Source organism: Fulmarus glacialis, unplaced genomic scaffold, assembly GCF_000690835.1.
Source record: "Fulmarus glacialis isolate BGI_N327 unplaced genomic scaffold, ASM69083v1 scaffold49450, whole genome shotgun sequence".
In the NCBI taxonomy this organism is placed as follows: Eukaryota; Metazoa; Chordata; class Aves; order Procellariiformes; family Procellariidae; genus Fulmarus; species Fulmarus glacialis.
The window spans coordinates 1,913-21,869 of record NW_009190614.1 but is presented as its reverse complement, the minus strand read 5'-3'; the positions used below and the strand labels follow the sequence as shown (position 1 = coordinate 21,869).

The following is a 19,957-nucleotide window of genomic DNA, read 5'->3' as shown; positions in this document are numbered from 1 at the left end:
CTGTTTTCAGAACTGATTTGTATAGTATTTAGTAAGCAAAGTGAAGCCCTAATTATACTTGTGTGAAGGAACCCACATATTAAGGAGCTATGTCCACTGAATATGTCCACTATACTGAAGAAGATGGGGATTCTGTAGAAAAAAGATGATGTTAGTATGTAGCTTAAAAAAGGTAGGCTCAAGTGGCTCAAACTTTTAAGGCGGCAGAGGCACAACTTTTCCCAAGTATTGCCTTGGAAACATTTATTTTAATATTTAAGCAGTTTTCACTTGATAATAATTTTAATTTTAGTTACTATTAAATATAATATTTTCTATATGTAAATATTCAATACATGACAGTTCAAACTTCATACACTTGCAGAGAAGAAAATCTATGTATGTGTATATCTTGGGCTCGCAGTGGAAGAAATTTACATGTTTTTAAGTAAATCCTTATTTTTCTAAACTTCATTCTAAATTACAAGCTACAGTTTAGATTCCTGGCTCAAAGATGTTGGTGGAAAGCAAAATGTTTGCTTTTTCAATGTTCGAGGCTGCAATAACAGAAGGTTACTTCCAAAAAAGAATTCTACCCTCTTTCTCCTATAATACAGATTTGTGTTTCTTGTGCCAATTTACTAAATACTAATACTAGCACAAGCTTTTCTCTGAAAAATTGTCTCAGCTGCTTTCACTTGACCATCAACTGTTCTGTGTTCCACATGTTAATTTTTTACCAAATTCTAACTTTGGCTCGCACCTACAAATGTATTTTTTTTTCTGAAGTGTATTTCCATTCCTTGGGATTCCCAGCTCCTTGAGTGCCTAGTGCTTTATCTTATTGTTGGTGTCAACTTCTGGAGCTTGTAGTTTCAAAGAGGAATTTGTTTAAAAAAAAAAATTACAGCAATTGCTACAGCCCTGACACTGGGAGCACAGGAAAGAGCACAGGAATGGCATTTTTGCTCAGTCATTCAAAGGAATAGAAAGAGTCATCCCATCATACTGACAATAACCTGTGTTGTCCACAGATGTGATAAAGAAAATGTGAGCAGATGGGACACATCTGTTAAATATAGACATTCCTTCATTAGTGTCATCAGATTTATTTTTAAGGTATGTTTATGTTTAGAACATAAGCTAACGAGGACATGAATTCATAAACATACAATCTAGCCAATGACCTTGTTAATTGGACACTAGTTACAACAACAAAACCAAACTTCTATGATGCTGCGTTGTATTCTTGAGTCCTTTTGTTTGACTTTAACTTGAAATTATATCACTGAAAATACCCACAATTTGTTGTGAAATTATCTGACAAGCCTGCAATCATGGCTCATGCACTAGGGTGAGTGGCTGCCTAGCAGGATCAGGAAAAATGTTTTTCTTGCAAAGTACTGCACTATGGAATAGGTAAACAGCTTTCTGTCTTCCCTTTCCCGAAAGAGTAAATACTGATCACAGCATCATGAAACAAATTTCACGGCTCAGTGGTCTAATTTGGGCAGCTAACCTGTGAATTGTGGTTCCCCCATCACCCTTTCAATTGCAGAAACTTCCATAATACTCCATAAATTAACAGACTTCATATTCCATACAGAATAAGAGTGGGATAGGCTTGAAAAGAAAAAAAAAAAAAAAAAAAGGAGGGAAATAAAATGTGATCTATGGATTTCACATAGGACTGCTTCAAGGCCTGGGCATTACTAAACTAAGAATATCTATGCTGTTTGCAACAACTACTCAGCAAAGACAAGGAGACTAAAATAACCAACTAAGTCACAATTATTCATTTGTTTTAAGGAACATATATCCCTCACAGTCCAACAGACTGTAAAAAGTATTTGTTCACCAGAGAAATGTGTACTACTATACTTGAACTCTTCTGCTGCATACAAGCTGAGGGGTGCTATATAAAAGAGAGAGAAGTACAGGAGTAAAATCCTGCCACCACTGGAAACAGTCAGAAACATCACTGAATTCAGTGGGTTTGTGACTTCACCCTGGCAATTCACCTGTACTTCAGACTAACAATGTGAATCCGAAAAAAAATGACAGGTAGTGGAAATCATTTGGGAGCAAATTATCTCACGATATTTTGGAATTGCCAAATCCAAACAGATTAGGCCTCCTGATATGACTTAGGTGGCAGAAATGCGGAGAAGCCCCTGATAAAAACACACTACTGTGTTTATTTATTTATTTACTATGGGTTGCCCTTAAGGTTTTATAAATTTAAGGAAACAAACCATCAAAAGGATGGTAGAAAGGGCTTAATACTACCGGTGGACAAACTAGGCATATCAGAGAGATTGCACGACCTGCTTGTAGCGCCACTAAAACCTGAATCCCTATTACCCGAGTGCTAGTGTAGATGTCTCCAGAGGATGGTGCTCATTTTATTCTGGCTCTAGCGTACAAAAGAATGTCTTTTATTAAGATGTTTTGTAGTTGAATATCAGTTCTACTGTTACCAGGAATGAAAGGATCTTTCATGTCTGTTTAACCAGTCATATGACATAGAAGATACCATGTTTTCTGATGGCTATTACAGATAGCTGCATTGTACTCATGGTTCTGTGGCAGTGTCATGAGATGTTATAAGTAGGCGTATACAAAATTCCTCAATATCACACCACGAAACCAGATGGTCTCAGTTAATTGATGGAGAACTGCAAGGTCTGGGGATCTGTTATACAATAGTGACCTAGTACACTAAAATACAGCTAATGCTGTTGGAAACGGTATCTCATAGCCTTGATTTGCAGCATCCCACACGTGGAGCTGTCTGATCAGTCTTACTGTAAGTTGCAGCAGACATCTGTGGAAACTGGCAAACAAGTACAAAAATGAATCCAAGCTATCCAGGAGATCCTGTCAACTTTTAAAATATTCTTACACAAAGGCACACCTGGAATTTGCACAACCTTGGACTGATTACCAGAGGGACCTGTAGTTATATGGGCAGGATAAATAAACAGTGGCCCTGCAGGAAGATGAAATTCCTCAACAAGTCAACCTGTCACTACTTTCTTATTCTTCATATAGAGTAAAAAAAAAATCTCATAATCATGTACAAACAAGGAATCACTTAACTAAGCTCAGCAAAGATATTCTGGAATAGCTACTACTGTTAAGAAGAATGATTTTATATTACATAAAATCTAGAAGGACATTTAATTTCTGAGATAAAGAAATTGCATTCTAGCCTTGCAAAGAATTTATGTGTGTCCTAAATTCCGTGCAAAAAAGTTAAAGCTGAAATTATACTGTCCTGAAATCTATGGAAAAACTGAATGGAATCAGGATTTCCCTATATTGAATTCTACCTTCAATTTTACAAAAGTTCAAAGGTTCTAGAAAGGTTATCATTGATGAAATAACAACCCATTATTTTCCCATACATGCTAAACTCTTTTCATGACTGGAAAAATCATTCTTTCAAAAAATCTCAGTGGCTTAGGAAAGATAGGAGTCTAATTCTACCAATTCAACACTGTAATACTGGCTTTAAAGGGCTGGAGAGTTAGAGAAATATCAGCCTTATATCAGCACAGAGGTTGAAAATACCCATGCAAACCCAAATAAAAACAAAGGAGATTTCCATTGCCTTCCACTGTATTTGATCAGGCTCTTTCTTTCTTTCTTTTTCAGGATAGGTATAACAGTTCATCATTCATATACAGATAAATATGGGTCTTTGCTTTTCACGTGGTTTTACTTACTTGTTTGTATGCTAGTTTTCTTATAACGACTCAGCTCTTTAACATGTCACACAAAAATGAATCATTTCCGAAATGCTTGATGAAATTTTGCACCAAGTGCAATGTGAAAGGAAAACTATAGTAAAAGCCTGAAATTTTTTAAACAACAAAAATAGAGAATTTAATCTCTCAGTCCCACCTGTTACCATTGCTTTAATTTCTCCTATCCCTCCTTCTCTGCATACTGCAGTTTCATCTGACTGATCTCCTTAGGCATTGTTTTTAGCATCCTTACTTCCTTCTCACAGACAATGTCCCAGTTCTAGCATGTTGTTTTTCACGTATGGAAAGCATAGGCATCTGGAAGTTGGTATATCTCTAATGCTACATCCAAATACAGACTATTGTTTTCTTTAGAGAACAGATAACTCTGAAATGATGGCAGCAAGACAGCAGTTAAACTTGTACCCCATTACTAAAAGAGATCAAGAAAGATGCATGTTTTTGCTACAAGGTTACACATATGGATAAGGGGAGACTGTCTTTACTGAAAGAAAAGGAATTGGAGACAGTTTTTAAATCAAGATCTGACACCTATCTAGAAGCTACATTACTCAGTAACTAAAAAATTATGGACTCAATGAATATTGGTAAGATTCTTTGGCTCTATAATACGGAAGGTCAGATTTGACTGTCATACTGGTCTTCTCCAGACTTAAAAAGTAAGAATGCAGTTTTAGCTGAAAATACTAAATATAGAGGTAAGCCAAAAAAATCATTGTGCATAATGTTGCAGTTAGCCAGCATAGACATTAGGAGAAGTCATGTGCTCTTCCTTGGGGATTTAGCCTTTACTCATGATCGCCACATGTAACAAAAACAGTACCTTTATTTTTAGTAGATTTAATAATTTTGAAACAAGGGAGCAAAATCTTCTAGTACAATTTTCTAGAACAGAACACCTACTATGCAGCAGTTCAAAGGCGCTATAAAATCTAATATTGATGAACAGACAGCCCTATCATTTTTCATGTTTTATATTCCTTTCAGAGTGATGAACTCCCCTCCCCCCAAATCTCAGTGCATTAGAAAAGAAGGAAATTACCTGTAACCAGAGTCTGTCACCTGACTCTGTTCCACCGTTGGCAGTGCATTGAAAAGTAGCAAATTGTCCTGCATTGACTTCCACGCTCTGAAGACGCAAGAAATGGGGAGTTTTTGCTGTTGGAAGAAGACAAAGTATTGAAGTTATGCAACATGGAAGTACTGGCTATGAATAATACACTGAGCAAAATAAATAGCCCTGCTTTAACAGGTTCAAATCACTGACTTCACATTAGATTTTAGGTTGGTTTACGTCCGTATCTGGGAAAGAGCAGAAGTGAAGGGTGCTATTTAATTGTTCCTACTGTGTAAATTATCTTAGCTCAGCATCCCTCTTGCAGTAACACTCTATTAATAAAGATCATATTGGAAACTAATTATGTTTTGAACAAAAACCTATTAGATACTTACACTACCAACTAGACAAAACAGTAAGAAGTTGAGTGATGTTGTCAGGGAAACAGGTTTTTCTTTTTAACCAGATACAGCATCTATAGAGGAGATGCTTTAGAAATGTAGCACACCAAACAGCTAAAATACTAACATAACACTTCTCACCAAATACAGCTGTATTCTTTAAATACAATTCTTTTCAACAACACTTCAGAAAAAAACAAAACACAATGCATTCTCCATACTAATACTTATTTTTCATTTAGAAAGAGAAAACACTCCCAGTAAAAATTAAAGCAATACAGCTGCAAATAACCTAACTAATGAAATAGATATTCAAACAAGAACTATGTCCACTGACAGAGGAAAGATAGCATGAGTATTTTTGTTTACTGGAAAGAGTCAACCATGTGACACAGAAAAACAGAAATTTGATACAGAAACCTATCCTTGAAGAGGCAGTATTCCCCAACCATTCAAATCCTACTGCAGGCAAGGGGACTTTTTGCACTGTCTATACTGGCAGATAAGCCAGGCTCTGAGCATTGCTTTCAGACATGGAAATGTTAGCACTAGCAATAAACTTGCAAAACAAACATACGCATTCTAGCAGAGCATCACAACCGTTTAAAGTGTTGATGACATCTTCTTAAAAGACCTTATCACTGGGAGAAATTGCAGTTTTAAGGAATTTATAAATAATCAGCTACCAGAATTCAAGAAAAAGTTGTCTAATATCCAGTGCAAGGCAGTATAAAAAGGAGGAGATGTAATAAAATAGCCCAAATTAATATCTAACTATGGAATGAAATCTTTTCATGATAACTGTCGTTACGGCAAATTTATTAGACATACTGGTTTTTTTTCTTAAACACTTCTCAATTAGGACAGACAGAATTTAGGCCAAAGCCATCCTCTTCTTTGCCTACCAAACTATTAATGCAGTAAAATTCTTTAGTAAGTTCCCCATTTCTCAGTCACTTTTTTTTTTAACATCTGCTTTTACCCCACTTGTTTTTTTTCTCAGTCTTCCTAAACTCTGGAAAACTAGCCTTTCTGAATTACCAGTTATGGCCTAAGTGGAGAGGGGTGTTAGGTTTTAAAAACAAAAACACACACACACAAGAAAAACCCCAACCACCCACCCACCACGAGCCATCCCTTTCAGTTCTTACAACTTGCTTTCAACTTGCTTACAACGTGCTTACAACTTGCTTTCTGCTTGGTCTTTGTTCGTACTACCCAGACAACTGCCTAGCAAGTATTTTTCGCATTTCGATTTTTGTTTAAAGAGTTAATCATTCCAAAAGTATTTTTTCTGGCAATAAACAGAAAGAATAGCATTATGAGTCTTGAAAAGTTTCAGACACACGGTAGTTCTATGCCAATTTTCACACTTTTTCAATTTTCTTGTACACAATGTAACTGGTTTGATGTCTTAATTTCTAACATTTTAATTACTTCATCAAAGAACTTTTCATTAAAGCTTTTGCATTTCAACACTGTCACGTTAGAACTCTACGCGCTATGGGGTATAACTTAGTCTCCACGTTAACAACAGCTACTTGCAGGTTTTGAGAATTGATTGGTACAAATGCACAGATCAAACCTCTCAAAATCTGTGTAAGAAAAATTATTAAGCTGATAAAATGCTGCTTTAGACTTACCCTACCTGAACCAAAGATATAAATTCAAAATGCAGAAGCACAAATACTGCCTAACAACATGAGAGCCTGCTGTGTTTATTACAACTAAGTGATTCAGAAATAACAGCTGCTGATTCTGCATAACTGTCTCTGTATTTGAAGAAATGTCTGTGTCTTCTTGCCACTAACACTAAAACCATTTTTGTGAGGTGCTCTGGTACTAACCGATAAACCACTTTTTATTTTAAATCACAGCTCTCACTTACGAGCCACAAAGAATCATACAAGTACAATATGGTGAGGAAGGTGAACAATTATACAGAAGTTGGTGTCTTTTTCCCCACTCAGTCATTTGGTCAATAAGATTACAACCTACAATTCCATATATAATCTTAATACACCTTATTTAACAAATAGCAAATATGTGAAATAAAAGTTTATTTAAGTAGTCTGTTCAATTACATCTGGATTACTATATTAAAGCTTTAATGTGCAAGGTTTTGTTTTGACAACAATTTAAAAATTAAAATAATTTATTATGTATCCTTAATAACGGGATAAGGAAACATCTGAAACATAAGCAAGTATAACAGTGCAGAAATTGAGCCATGAACCCAAAGGGGAAGTATCCTAAGTAACCTTGCTTAGCAAAGCCTCAGCCAGCTGAGTTTTCTTCCTTCTAAACCTTGGAAAAAATAATCATATATCTTCAGCTCTTGCGTTGTTCATCAGCTCTCGCGTTGTTCATCAGCTCTCAATCAGCTCTCAATGCCTCAGCTTGTGGCTGCACTGAATTTTTGATGGCGATAGAAAACTGGTCAACAAATCTTGAATGACTTTTGTTCTGAAGGAGTCATTAGAGGGCCCAGTTAGGATCCGCCAAGCTAGGCTTACGCCAACTGCTGTACACAAGGTGCATGTAAGAGACGTCTTTAAAGCCAATAAGGTGCTAGTGCTCAAATGCTAGCAACACTTCGTACATACTCAGCCTATATTTATAGCAGTGACATTGTTTTCTGAAATTTTCCATATCTTTTGCTCCACATTTATTGAAGCATAGTGGCACATTCATTTTAGAGGGCTGGCTTTAAAACAGTGGATAGGTACTTACTACATGGATGTCCTAAAACTTTCACTTCATCGATAGCCACATATCCTGGGTGACCTGAAGTGACCACTTCAAAAACAACCTGAGAAGCAGAAGGAGAATTTCAGTTAGCAGCTTTGTAACACAAGGAATATAAAAATACTGTGTTATGGAAAGATACATCAACTCTTTTAACATGTTGAGAACACCTTGAAAACAAAATACAGTAAAAAAAACCTCAAAATGTGTTGTTCTTATCATTAAAATGAACGAGAACATAAATCACATTTTTTCACGTTTATTGTATTTTTTGAGATTTACAAATGTGATCATTTACAGCTCACAATGAGAAATAACCAAATCCCCCAATATTTGGTCTGCCAAAGTAGTCACCTAATAATAATTTTATTTTCAATTCTTTGTCTTGCTGAATAAACTCCTACTTTTATTTAAAAAATGACAATTCTGCAGTATACAGAGATTTGCACAGTATCAGACACAAACATACCTATTTTTATGAGTGTATTTTCCATGCTCTTAATCTTCCACCAAATGTAGTGCATTAAGTAAAGCAGATCCATTTGCCACGGTTTGTTTAATGGCTATAAATAGGTCACAAAATAAATGGACCGTTCTTGTCATTTGAATTAAGTACACTCAAAAGTAAACCTCTCCAAACTTTGGCAGCCTTAGCTTTGAACATCCCAAGAATGTTTATGTGGAATAGAAGAAAATATGCTAGTAAGATTAGCAGGTACATTTCCAAACCAATGCTCAAGAAGTTCATGCTCAAATCCAGGTTGTGATTTTTTTTTATTTATTGCTTCCCTTTTGCTTGGAAAGTTAACTCTAATTGCCTCTTGTAACTCGTCTCAGAAGTACACTGAGGAAGACAAAGTTTAGAAACTATTTTTCACACATATGCTGTACTTGACCTTGGAACAGATGCAGAAGGACACTACATACCACATCCTTTACTGCAATTTTTTCAGCAGAAAGAGAATGATACAGAATGCAAACATGTCACAAGGATAACATACAGCCCCATAATACTATATCACAGTTTCTTGGTGCTGAATAAACACTGGCGGAGCACTGATTCTGATTTTAAAACAAACCTTTAGGTGAGCAAATTCTTCACCATTTCTTGCCTCTGCCTTCTCCCATCTTTCTCATTGCTCCATCTGTGGACACTGATCCTTCTGTCCCAGATACCATCCTCCTAAACTCTGTCCATTTCTCTCTTTCAAACTCACTGGAGTAAAATTGCTGTAAATATAGTTTTAACTTCATACAGCTGACAAGGAAAAAACCTACTTTTCATTCTAGTTCTGTCTCCTGTTCACACAAAAATTTCAACCTACAGTGCCAGTGTTGCCCCCAGGTGAACCAGGCAGCAACAAGGAAACACAAGACAGAAATGAGAAAAGTCCAAAAGCCACCAAACAAATTTTTCAGAAATAAATTCTGCAAGAAAAGAATTGCTCAGTCACAAGCCCCAGCCCATGGCCTTCTAAATGCCCAATGGCATCTGATGGTGCTTAAAGTTAATATTGCTGACCCACAGCAACAGAGTGGACAGGGTATGGATTTGGCTCCCAGCATTCAGTAGAGCATCCAGAGCAAGACCATTCAAAATTTGAAAGCATCTCTTTCCTACAAAGAAGAAAATCTCCTGGTGAAACCGGTCTTAGGAACTATCTTGGGAAGCAGAAGTTCTTAAAGAAGGAAAAAGCAGAAGCTCTAAAAGAATAACTTGCATTCAAGGACCTGAAAGAGCTTTTCCAACCATGATCATTCTTACCCTCATCTTCGCAGCGTTGAAATGGAAATACAGTGAGATAGGTGACATGCACAAAGTAACCCTAACTTTTGACTCCAGTGCAAGACCCAGAATGCAGCTCCTGTTTTCATTCACTGAACTTTGAAAACAGAACAATCATTTCACTCTATTAACAAATATGACAAACAGTTTTATGTTCTCTGTTTGTGTTAGGCTCTCTGAAAAAAAGGGTTATGCTGGTGCCCTTGGAAGAAGGAGGAAACTGCTCCATTTCCTGAAGAGCTACCAAGACTATTCGAAACAGAGAAGATCTGAAAGGCTGTAGGGCATCAGAACCATGCCACAGCCCCAGGAACCTGCAGTTAATGCAGGGATGTTACAATACGGCAGTGAAGAACAGGGAGCAAACAGCCAGGTCTCAGAAATAGTGGAAATGTTTCCTAGGGAAATATGCTGCCACTAAGAAAGTCATTAAGTTAACTGAATCTAAGTGTGGAGGCAAACACCTGCCTGTAAAAACAGAGCAGGCTGGGGACAATTATGGTTTTCTCTCCTGTATTCCCTAGCGGCTTTGAGTCTTCTCTGTTAAGAAGAAAAAAAAAAACCAGTTAACTTTCTAATTTTATTGAAATATAACTTTTTAAAAAAAAAAAAAAAATCCTCCCTCTCTTTTGGAGCATTCAGTGTAAGGAGAAGATCTGCACAAAGCCATCTGAAAGGTCTACCTGATCCATGCAGAGCATGAGGGAGGTTTTTTCAGGTTCTTCGCTTCTAGATATGCTAAATTTTAGAAAGCCCTGGGAGGAACTGGCGCATGCACACCTCTGAAGCAGCCAGCCAAACCAGTCAGAAGTTTTCTGCTAAAAATATTACTGCCAGATAATGGGGATTTAACTATTTAAAAAAAATGTTGCGTAAAAGTGCCTTTTCCAAAGAATTACCTGACTTCCAGCAAAACCAAATACCTGAGCTCTAGAAAAGAAAACATATGCAATACCTAAGTAGATCTCAAAATAATGTCTATAATTCATAACTGGGGAGCTTAGCTACAGGCTCTCCGAGAGGTTTTAAGTACTTCATTATTACAATATACTCGCAGACAAAAAAGGCTTGTAGATTCTAAACACAGAGCCGTTCCTTTAGTTCACAGGCAGAAACTACAGCTTGAAATAACTCAATTGGACCTGTTTATGACAACAAAGACTCAATGAGTGATCTAAAATATCCTGCCGTATCTCTAGACAACATACCAAAAATGTCATTACCACAAATAAGCCAGGCAATGTATCAAGAAACTGCCAGCTGGACATACTATTAAATTACAACTACTGCCATTAAAGAGAGCATATTCCAAAGAAAAGTAATACAAATTGAAATATTGACAGTTTAATCATGCTTTCATTAAAAGCAATAGCCAAGCTGATATCAACTTTAATGATCATAAGTTTTGGTCTCTTCTGACATAAAACATGCAATCTGTAGTATTGTATTGACACTACAGCCAGTAGTGATGTACCATCGTCAAAGAGATATCGTTGATGTGCCTTTGACTTCATATAAAAGAACATGACACGTATTCCAAGTACAGTAATATAATTCCGTTCTGTTCACAGGCTGTGAAATACTATCAACTGCTGCATCCAAATCTAGTATTTTGTTTTATTTAAATTAATAAATGAAGATTATGGACTAAAATATCTGCTTAACTAAGCATTTTCCCTTTCTACACTAAAAAAAAGAATTTGATTCTATGCATGACTCGTTTCTGAAAGTCCCAGTAAGTGTGCTGCACACTGTAAGAGGGCGCTCAGGAATGGACCTAGAAACACTCTGGTAGCTCATTTATTCATTAAAAAGCTTATATTAGGGATGTCAATACTATTCACAAATCTGGATCAGTTTTGCTAGTAATTTCACTAGAAATGAAACCTAGAAACTTATTTCACATCCAGTTTTTCCCATCATTTCACATTTGAAAAGTTGCTTGTCTTGTAAAAGTTAATGTTTTTACTCCCGCCTCCAAACTTTGTCCTTCCTCTCGGCTGACGCAACACCTGCAAGCAAGATAAAAGACCCCAGTCAAAATAGAGACAGCACTCCAGCAACGTCAGACTGGGCAGCCCTTGGATTTTTCACCTATTATTCCGCCACCTTATCAGTCCGGAAACAACCAGTTAAAACACTGAATTCATTTGCTTAGGAAAAACTCTGCTGAACGTTGCCCTGAAAGCTGTTTTACACCATTCTCCCCCTCGCAGGCCTGCCAAACAGGAACCAGGGAAGCAGTTTAGCACTGCACTGTCCCTGATCCTCCCTGCTTCAGTGAAGAGCAAAATTAGCTTTTCATTCCTGCCACTTCCCCTTTCTACATACGCACAAAGAAAGGGGGTCTGCTCACCAGCATAAATGCTTACTGCTGAAAATGTGCGACTCGAGATAACTTGTCTGTTCCAAAGAACAATAGAAACAAACAGGTTTTGTTGCCATACAACCTCACTCCGTAAATTCCTGCCTTTGTTGTTGCAAAATTACAACGCTTTTAGTCAAAAGGTGGATTCTACCTAATATAAACACACTCTACTTCACATGACTTAAAAATAGCACTTTGCAAAACCAAGAAAGAGTAAGGAGTATTAAGAGAGCTACTTAATGTCAGGCTGCAGTCCTGCTGCCCTGCACCCTCAGCAAGTGGGCAGCGATGTACCACACGCTGCCCGCAGCATGCACTGCGCTCTCCTCTCCGCCTGCCATGCTTTACCACACAGAGTGCCCTTCTTAGACTATATTTTTCAGGGCGTTGGGAACAGTCTCTCTCCAGAAAACTGGCAATGTCTTGTACCCCTGTGGGTTGAGCTCTTCTCGCCCTTCTCACTTGTCCTAGGACTACCCGCTTTATCACCAGGGCACAATCACAGCGGCTGCTGCCTCGTCAAAGCCACATGAAGGGAGGTTCCTGACCTGGTCCTTCCCAGGCCCCGCAGAAACCCCTCACAGCTTATTGACTTGGGCTGCCTAAAGTGTGGTTAGGCCTCCCTGGCTGGGAATTTGTTTTATGCCGTTTCCCTCCCCACCTCTCACTCCTACACAACCACCATTCAGCACTCACATGTGCACTCAAGCACATTAAACAACATTTTGGTGGTTGCTGCCAAACTGAGACTCCAAAGAAACCTCTTTCAGGTGAGCAACACTGAACTCCTGACATTAAGGCTTACTAAATCTTATTCTTCTATTTTTGTTTTTAAACCAGTTGTTGTCTTACCTTTCTCTACTGAAGGCCCAGAAGCTTTCTTGGTTTAGGAACAAGGGACAGGAGAAAATAACAGTGCCTTGTGTATATGACAAAAAGTGCATGCCTGCTTACTCTTGGCCATTTTTAGGCTGCTGGGGTTTTTAAATTTAGGTATGCGGTCTGCCCTGGTGCATCTTTCTCAAAATAACTATTCCCAAATCACCCAACTCAATGAAGAAGAGCTATTTAAGATGCCTGACACAGGGTTGTGATTCAAAAGGCAATATGCATTTCAAAGTTTCTTTTGAGTTCAAAGTGCAGTTCAGGAACCGTATGCGTGCAGTTGAATGCAACACACACAACACACAAGAACGTAAGCCTGACCTTTACTGCACAAGAAGCTTAATTCTCTGTCCTAGCTGATGACTTTGCATGAGTACATTGCATGAGCCAAACTCCAAGCAAAGCATGTACAAAGCAGGTTATGAAACAAATGAAAGTTCAAGTCCAGATTTGAAAAGGTAGGTTGGATCTACCGCTTCTTATTCCCTAAACTCCTAATTTACAGGGGAAAGTGTCAGAATGGTAAAGGGTAAATCTCATCTCAGTGTGAAGTGATACCATGTAACTCCTTTGTGTCCTTACTAAAAAAGATCAGGAATTACTGCCAGGCTCTTATCCCATTTTCTCATTCCAGCTTCATAGGAATTTATGTTTAAAGAAAGTGCAGTGGCATAGCAAGTAGTGTTACTCCACTGGAAGCTATTTTTAATCCTTTCAATTCCATTTCTGGATTTTAAAACTGCAGTGTTTGTTGTTTTATTTCATCAAGATTTGTTTCAGCTCACTGCTGCCATGCCTGACTCCCAGCAAAGTACAAAGCAAATAATTCAAAACATAAAAACTGATAGGGGGACAGTGTGTAACTTGCAACAATGCTGTGCCAAATTGCTTGCTTGCAGGATTAGGAGCTGGAAACACAAGCCACTCACCAGACTCAACCCAGTAGTGGCATTTCGCATATTGTAAAGTTCCGAAACTGCAACGCTTCAAAAACACAGAATATATTTAAAATACTACTAATTGGTCTGAGAATCATTAACTAACCTAGGGGAAAAAAAAAAAATACTCCCCCCCAACAGACAAAACAAGAAAACAACCCTGAAATCAACAGATTTTCCTCCTGCTAAAAGATCCAAATGAGGAAAAAAATCAGAACTTTAAAGAAAATAAAAACAACCCCCGGAAAACCCTCCCACCCTCTCCTCACCAGAGGAGCAGCCTTTTCAGGACTGACTTTTATCTCAAAGCATCAATTTTAGAGCCTCTCGACGTACTGACACTGCTCCCCAAGAATCTAAAACCAAGCTCACCACTACCCACAGAAATCTACAAAGCATTTAATCCTCTTTTTCTGTGTACATCCTAATGCTGTTCAAGTAAGAAGGAGAGTGAAGATCTTAGTAATTATGTGAAGCCTTGTTTTGTTTGCAGGCTGTTTCTAATGGCATGATAAACTCCTTGATGCTCGTGCTTAAGATGCACCAAGGAGACAATAGCTCAGTAAAGCAAACAATTTCTCCTGTGACCAATGATAAAAAGAGGAAGCCAATGCTCCCTCAGGGGAGGACTCCTAAGGGGATTTTATAATACAGAAATAAGACTAGGTCCTGTAGAAATATCCCAGCTTCATCGAAACAAATAGGTCAGAGAGCAGGAGGCACAGCAGAAAAGAACAATCTGTGCTGATTATTTTTGACCCGCTGAAGGTGTTTGGCAGCTTGAACCTATGTTACTGCAACTATACCGTAATCAACAACTGGACTGCAACGTAGACATATCCTTAAGTCAGTCAAACACAGATGTTAAGCAGTAGCACTTAGAAGACCATTAATTATGGAATTAAATATATCCTTAATCACCAGAATACTTGACAATTTAAGTTTAATTAAGCAGTAATTAAACTACAGTTAGTGTTGTTACATGCAGGTTATCATTGTGATTTATATATATAGTACAGCTTTCATATGGGGTGAAACCTACACAAATAATTACCTAGTAAAAAGAAAAGTGTACACTAAAAGAAATTAATTACTTTGTTCAGAGACTGTACTTCCAAAGAGTCAATTCTAAATGGAAACCCAACATGAAAGGTATTAACAAGTTTGGATAACTGGTGCTACAATAATAAAATACTGTTCATTATAAATCTTTTGAACGCTTTGCATATATGTGTTAATAATACATGGTTTAAACAAATAAACCTTTAGAAGTTGGATTAAAATTCACTCCACACTACACAATCTAATTTCTAGTCAGCTACCATTAGTGGGCGTTATTTTGCTTATGTTTTTCATGAATCAACAGCAAAACAGACCAACACCGCTGTGTTTTTAAGCATCCTGAATTGTATAAATATTATACCTCTGAAATGTTATCATATAATTTGTCTTCAGAGTTCTGTAGTACATTTTGGTTTCATTTGCAGCTAGACACCTTGTAGATGTCCTACTAATGGAATGGAATTATAAGGCATTCAGAAACAGGCAGATGCCTACATGGATATGTGATTTAAAACACAACAAAGAAAATTACACAATTACATTGCTTTTTCCGCTCATCTACTAACGCAGAGTCTTTTCCTGAAGATTACTCATCGGGAAGCTACCGACCTTCATATTCCTTAAAAATCTTCTTGGCGGACTTTTCTTAATTTTGTTCAATAAGGTCAGACAGCCTGAGAAAACCCCTGGGAGGAAGTCTTGTACATTTTGGAGGTTATGTGAGAAACATGGATTTGTGCCAAAAGAGGTCAGAGTTTGGAATCAAATGAATAGCAGTTTAGGAAACAGACCTGGTGCTAGACACCTGTCAGATGGGTCCTCTGCCTTCTCCCACCATATATGCAGTCATCTGAGCTCTCACCTAACTTGGACGCACATTCTCACAAAATCCACATACACCCTCTCTCCTCTTCCTGCCCTTCTGCCAGCTGCTTGCAGCTAACTTCCTGCCTCCCCCCAAAACAGAGTCTGTGAAGAAAAAGCACGAAAACAGATGAAAAGAGTTCAGAAACAATGAGAAACTGCAAGTGTCACCAGGCGAGTGAGGAAATTGCATCGCATTTTTGAGAGGATGGAGGCAACCAAAATGGAGCTGATTGACCATAAGCTGTCAAAATGGAGACAGAGCTTCCTCAAGAATAAATCAGCTTGTCTACAGTGAAACCAGTGAAGCTACGCTATTTTACACTTATTCCTTGGACTGCCACGGATATTACTATAGCATAAGACATTCTGGCACATCAGCTAAATTGCAATACCTAACCAGGTATTATTTCAGACTGTATGCAGCAAATGCAAAGAAAATGACTTACTATACTCCTCAGTGAAAGAAAGATTGTGTAAAAATGTCTATATTTCCACAGGCAAAGAGAGCACATGGAATCCACTACAGACAGACTCAGCATATGCATGGTAACCTGCTTAAACTGCAGTACCCCATCCAAGCGTATAAGCGTTCACCTGCGAATAAGGGTGAACAGTCCAGATGGCAGGTCTCAAGAAGAAAGCGGACTAGAAAGGTTATCTTTCTATTTCTACGGCCAAATATCCGTATTACTCAGACATCAGTTAGATGTATCATATTGATAGAAATCTGACTAGTATTAGTATTACTAATATCAATAACATTTAAAACTGTCAGAGCTTGCCTGTATTTTTATTAACATGTTAATTTAGCTTAAATTTACTAGTCAGAGTCAGGGCTTCTTCTATTAAAATTCCCCTGTCTATATTAGCATTTTGGTTCAGAGCTAGAGTGAGGCTTTGAAGCACAGTCCTGATCTTTACTGACTGCTGGTTCACAGAGCAGTTCCTGTTGCATAAAACCCACACTCCTTTCAGAAGGAAGGAAATTGGAAGCTCCTCTACTAATTCACTCCAAACCCAGATGGGGGCATTACGGTCCAGATTTAGGCATAAGCGACACAGACACGCATTCACTCAGTGTCTGCAAAATGTGCACACACCACATAGCGCTCCTGAACCACCCAGCATGCTCACAAAACCCTCCAGTAGATCCCATGTTACAAACTGCCCAGAGTTATATCCAATGTCAGCCACGAAATTGTCTACTGTTCTCCCACCATCCACTGAGGCTAACAACACAGACTGGTCCTCATTATTTCAGTCAAGATAGAAAGGCTTTTTAGCATCACTGGAAGGCATTATCAACACTGGTATCAAATCGGTAACATGGGGTCGACAGTCTTGCAGTCAGGTCATAGAATCATGGAATACTTTGAGTTGGAAGGGACCCATAAGGACCATTAAGTCCAACTCCCTGTTCCTCACAGGACTACCTAAAACTAAACCATATCACTAAGAGCGTTGTCCAAACACTCCTTAAACTCTAACAGGCAACAAAATACACATTGCCCTTTCGTCCTGTGAGATGTAAAGGTACGGCTAAACCAAGCTTGGACTCTGTGATCAGGATACAGCCACATGCTTCAGAGAGGCAGGTAGTACACAGGTTCTCCCACAATGCTGAGGGGAACCTCAACTCTGCTAATATGCCTGCCCTTCTGGAAAAGGTGCCAGTATTCCCTCATCGAGTCCGTGGCCAATTATAGGAGATCCACATCATGAGTCCTCCTAGAGAAGTTTGCTGAGATGTCCATAAACTTACCCTGAATCCTCTCCAGGAAGCCCCGACGATGCAGTTGTAGCAATTCCTAACCACCTTGGGAAGAGAAGTGGATGCAACTGTGGACCCTGTCTATACTCCCTACACAACCTACGAACACACTATTGGAGGCAAGAGGAAATGAATAAGTGTGCTCGTTTGGGTCTGCAAGTATTGCACCCACTGCCAGGTATTCCATGTTCCAAGGACAAGATGGTCCTGGCACTCCAAACTCATCTTTTGGACCAGGACTTTCTGTCAACTGTGGGTGAAGCCATCACAGAGGAAAAGATTCCAGGAAATTCTTCAGCTTGTTTTTTTCCTTAAAGCAAAAAGGGTTCAAAAGGAACGGCTTCAGTTCACTTGAGACATCCTCACAGATCAGCTGCTGCAGCCACAGAAAGAAGTCCACTATAACCCCCTAGTACCTTGTAGTGGATATTGCCAAACTCATAATTAGAATATGATGGGGCACCAAACATCTGGTCACCCTAAACAGCACATGCAGGAACAGAAACAAGGCTCTGCCATGTGTGACACTGGTAGTCAGGGCATTGACGTAGGAATTAAGATGCTGTCACGCCTTGGAGCAACGCTGTGGAATGACAACGTTGTACTTCCTAGGGAGGTCTGCAAAGAACCCCCATCTTTGGGACAGCTTTTCTTCAGAAAGCTTCCAACCATAAGTATAGTGACAATGTTCAGCACAGGGGACCAATAAAATCCAAACCAAACTTTCCAAACTGAAGTGAAGATGAGAGGAGCCTCAGTAACATCTTTGATCTACTGCTCTGCTCTTATTACACCAAATTACTTGCTTGTGAAGACATAGACTACATTCTCAAGGGAAGAAGGAGAAAAACTGTTGAACTGTTATACAACAGTAAACTTAAGTAACTGTATAATCTGTAAACTTTCCTACAGAAAAGCAGCACCCTAAAGAATGGTCAAGTGAAATTCTCCCTAAATCTTTAGGATGTAATCAGAAGCCCATTCCTACGATAGCTACTGTTATATTTATGATTACTACTGGACAGAACAAATGGATATTGCATTCAAAGTGAAGACTCAAAGGAGGATTCAAAGGATTCTGCTGGTTCTAAAGCAACAGGTATTGCTGATGTAAATCAAACTTGAAGACTCTACTGTAATAAAATCTATTGGCATTCAATTCCAGCATCCCTAATGAACTGAAAAAATGAGTGAATTTGTTATAGAGAAACAGAGGTAATTGATTGAAATCAATGGCAAAATTTCTAAATTGTTTCAATACAATGATTTCACCCACATTTAAAGCATGTGTGTGTGTGCACACATTTCATAGACTTCTATAAATATATGTAAACATAGAAACACAGCCATATATATGTAAAAACAAACATTTAGCATCATCTACAAAAATATAATTACGATAAAGATCAACAAAACATACTGAACGATATTTTGATTTAAATTCAAAATGATGATTAAGAAGGTGTCTATTATGAGAAACAAAATTTCATAAAAAGTAAAACATACCTGATAAAAATTGGGCCAGAAAGTGCTAATTGCCAGTTCTGCTCTGTTCCAAGTATCAGTGATAGATGTGTTCCAGATCGGGTTACCAATAGGACCATCATTAACTTTCACATATATATTCAAAGTGCCAGGGCTAGATCCACTCTTGCTTGAAATATAATAGTGGAAATCAATACAATGCGTATCATTTTCTTTCAGATGGGGCAGCAGGAGGTGAGCTTTCTGTCCTGCAAATCTCCCAGATGTATTCACCAACATGAAAGAACCTGCAAAACAAAGTCACTAGTTCAATGTCTTCTTTATTTTCCTCTCCCTAATATGGTGATCTGTAATTAAAATGTCATTAAAAAAAAAAATCTTTTTGCTTTGCTTTTACTAACATAACAGTAATTTGTATTCAGTAGGTATTTAATCTCAAATTACTTTTGAGAATCTCGAGATTCTTTTCCAAAGCTAATAAATATTGGAATCCTTATTTTACAGTTGGAGAAAGACAGACACAAACAAAAAAAACACTCAAGTGATCTGCACTGCTCTGAACCTACAGATGTTAGAAGAGAATCAATTGTAGGTCCCAACTATCCAAGCATTTCTATATGCAGAGTCTGTATTGGGTTTGCGTGGCAAGGTTTTGGCAGCAGGGGGGCTACAGGGGTGGCTTCTGTGAGAAGCTGCTAGAAGCTTCTCCCATGTCCGATACAACCAATGCCAGCCGGCTCCAAGATGGACCCGCCGCTGGCCAAGGCCAAGCCCATCAGCGACGGTGGTAGCACCTCTGGGATAACGTATTTTAGAAGCGGGGGAAGAAAAAAAATG

At 38.3% G+C, this 19,957-nt stretch overlaps 1 protein-coding gene across 1 annotated transcript; it reads right to left on the bottom strand.

Moving 5' to 3' along the window:
• Positions 1 to 4,710: 4,710 nt before the first annotated feature.
• On the bottom strand, positions 4,711 to 19,427 carry LOC104082677 (receptor-type tyrosine-protein phosphatase mu-like). Its single transcript, XM_009585896.1, has 3 exons — positions 19,142 to 19,427; positions 7,944 to 8,022; positions 4,711 to 4,910 (listed from the first exon to the last, which is right to left on the bottom strand). Exons 1-3 carry the CDS (start codon positions 19,397 to 19,399, stop codon positions 4,711 to 4,713), a joined length of 537 nt encoding a protein of 178 aa, XP_009584191.1. The 5' UTR covers positions 19,400 to 19,427.
• Positions 19,428 to 19,957: the final 530 nt, after the last annotated feature.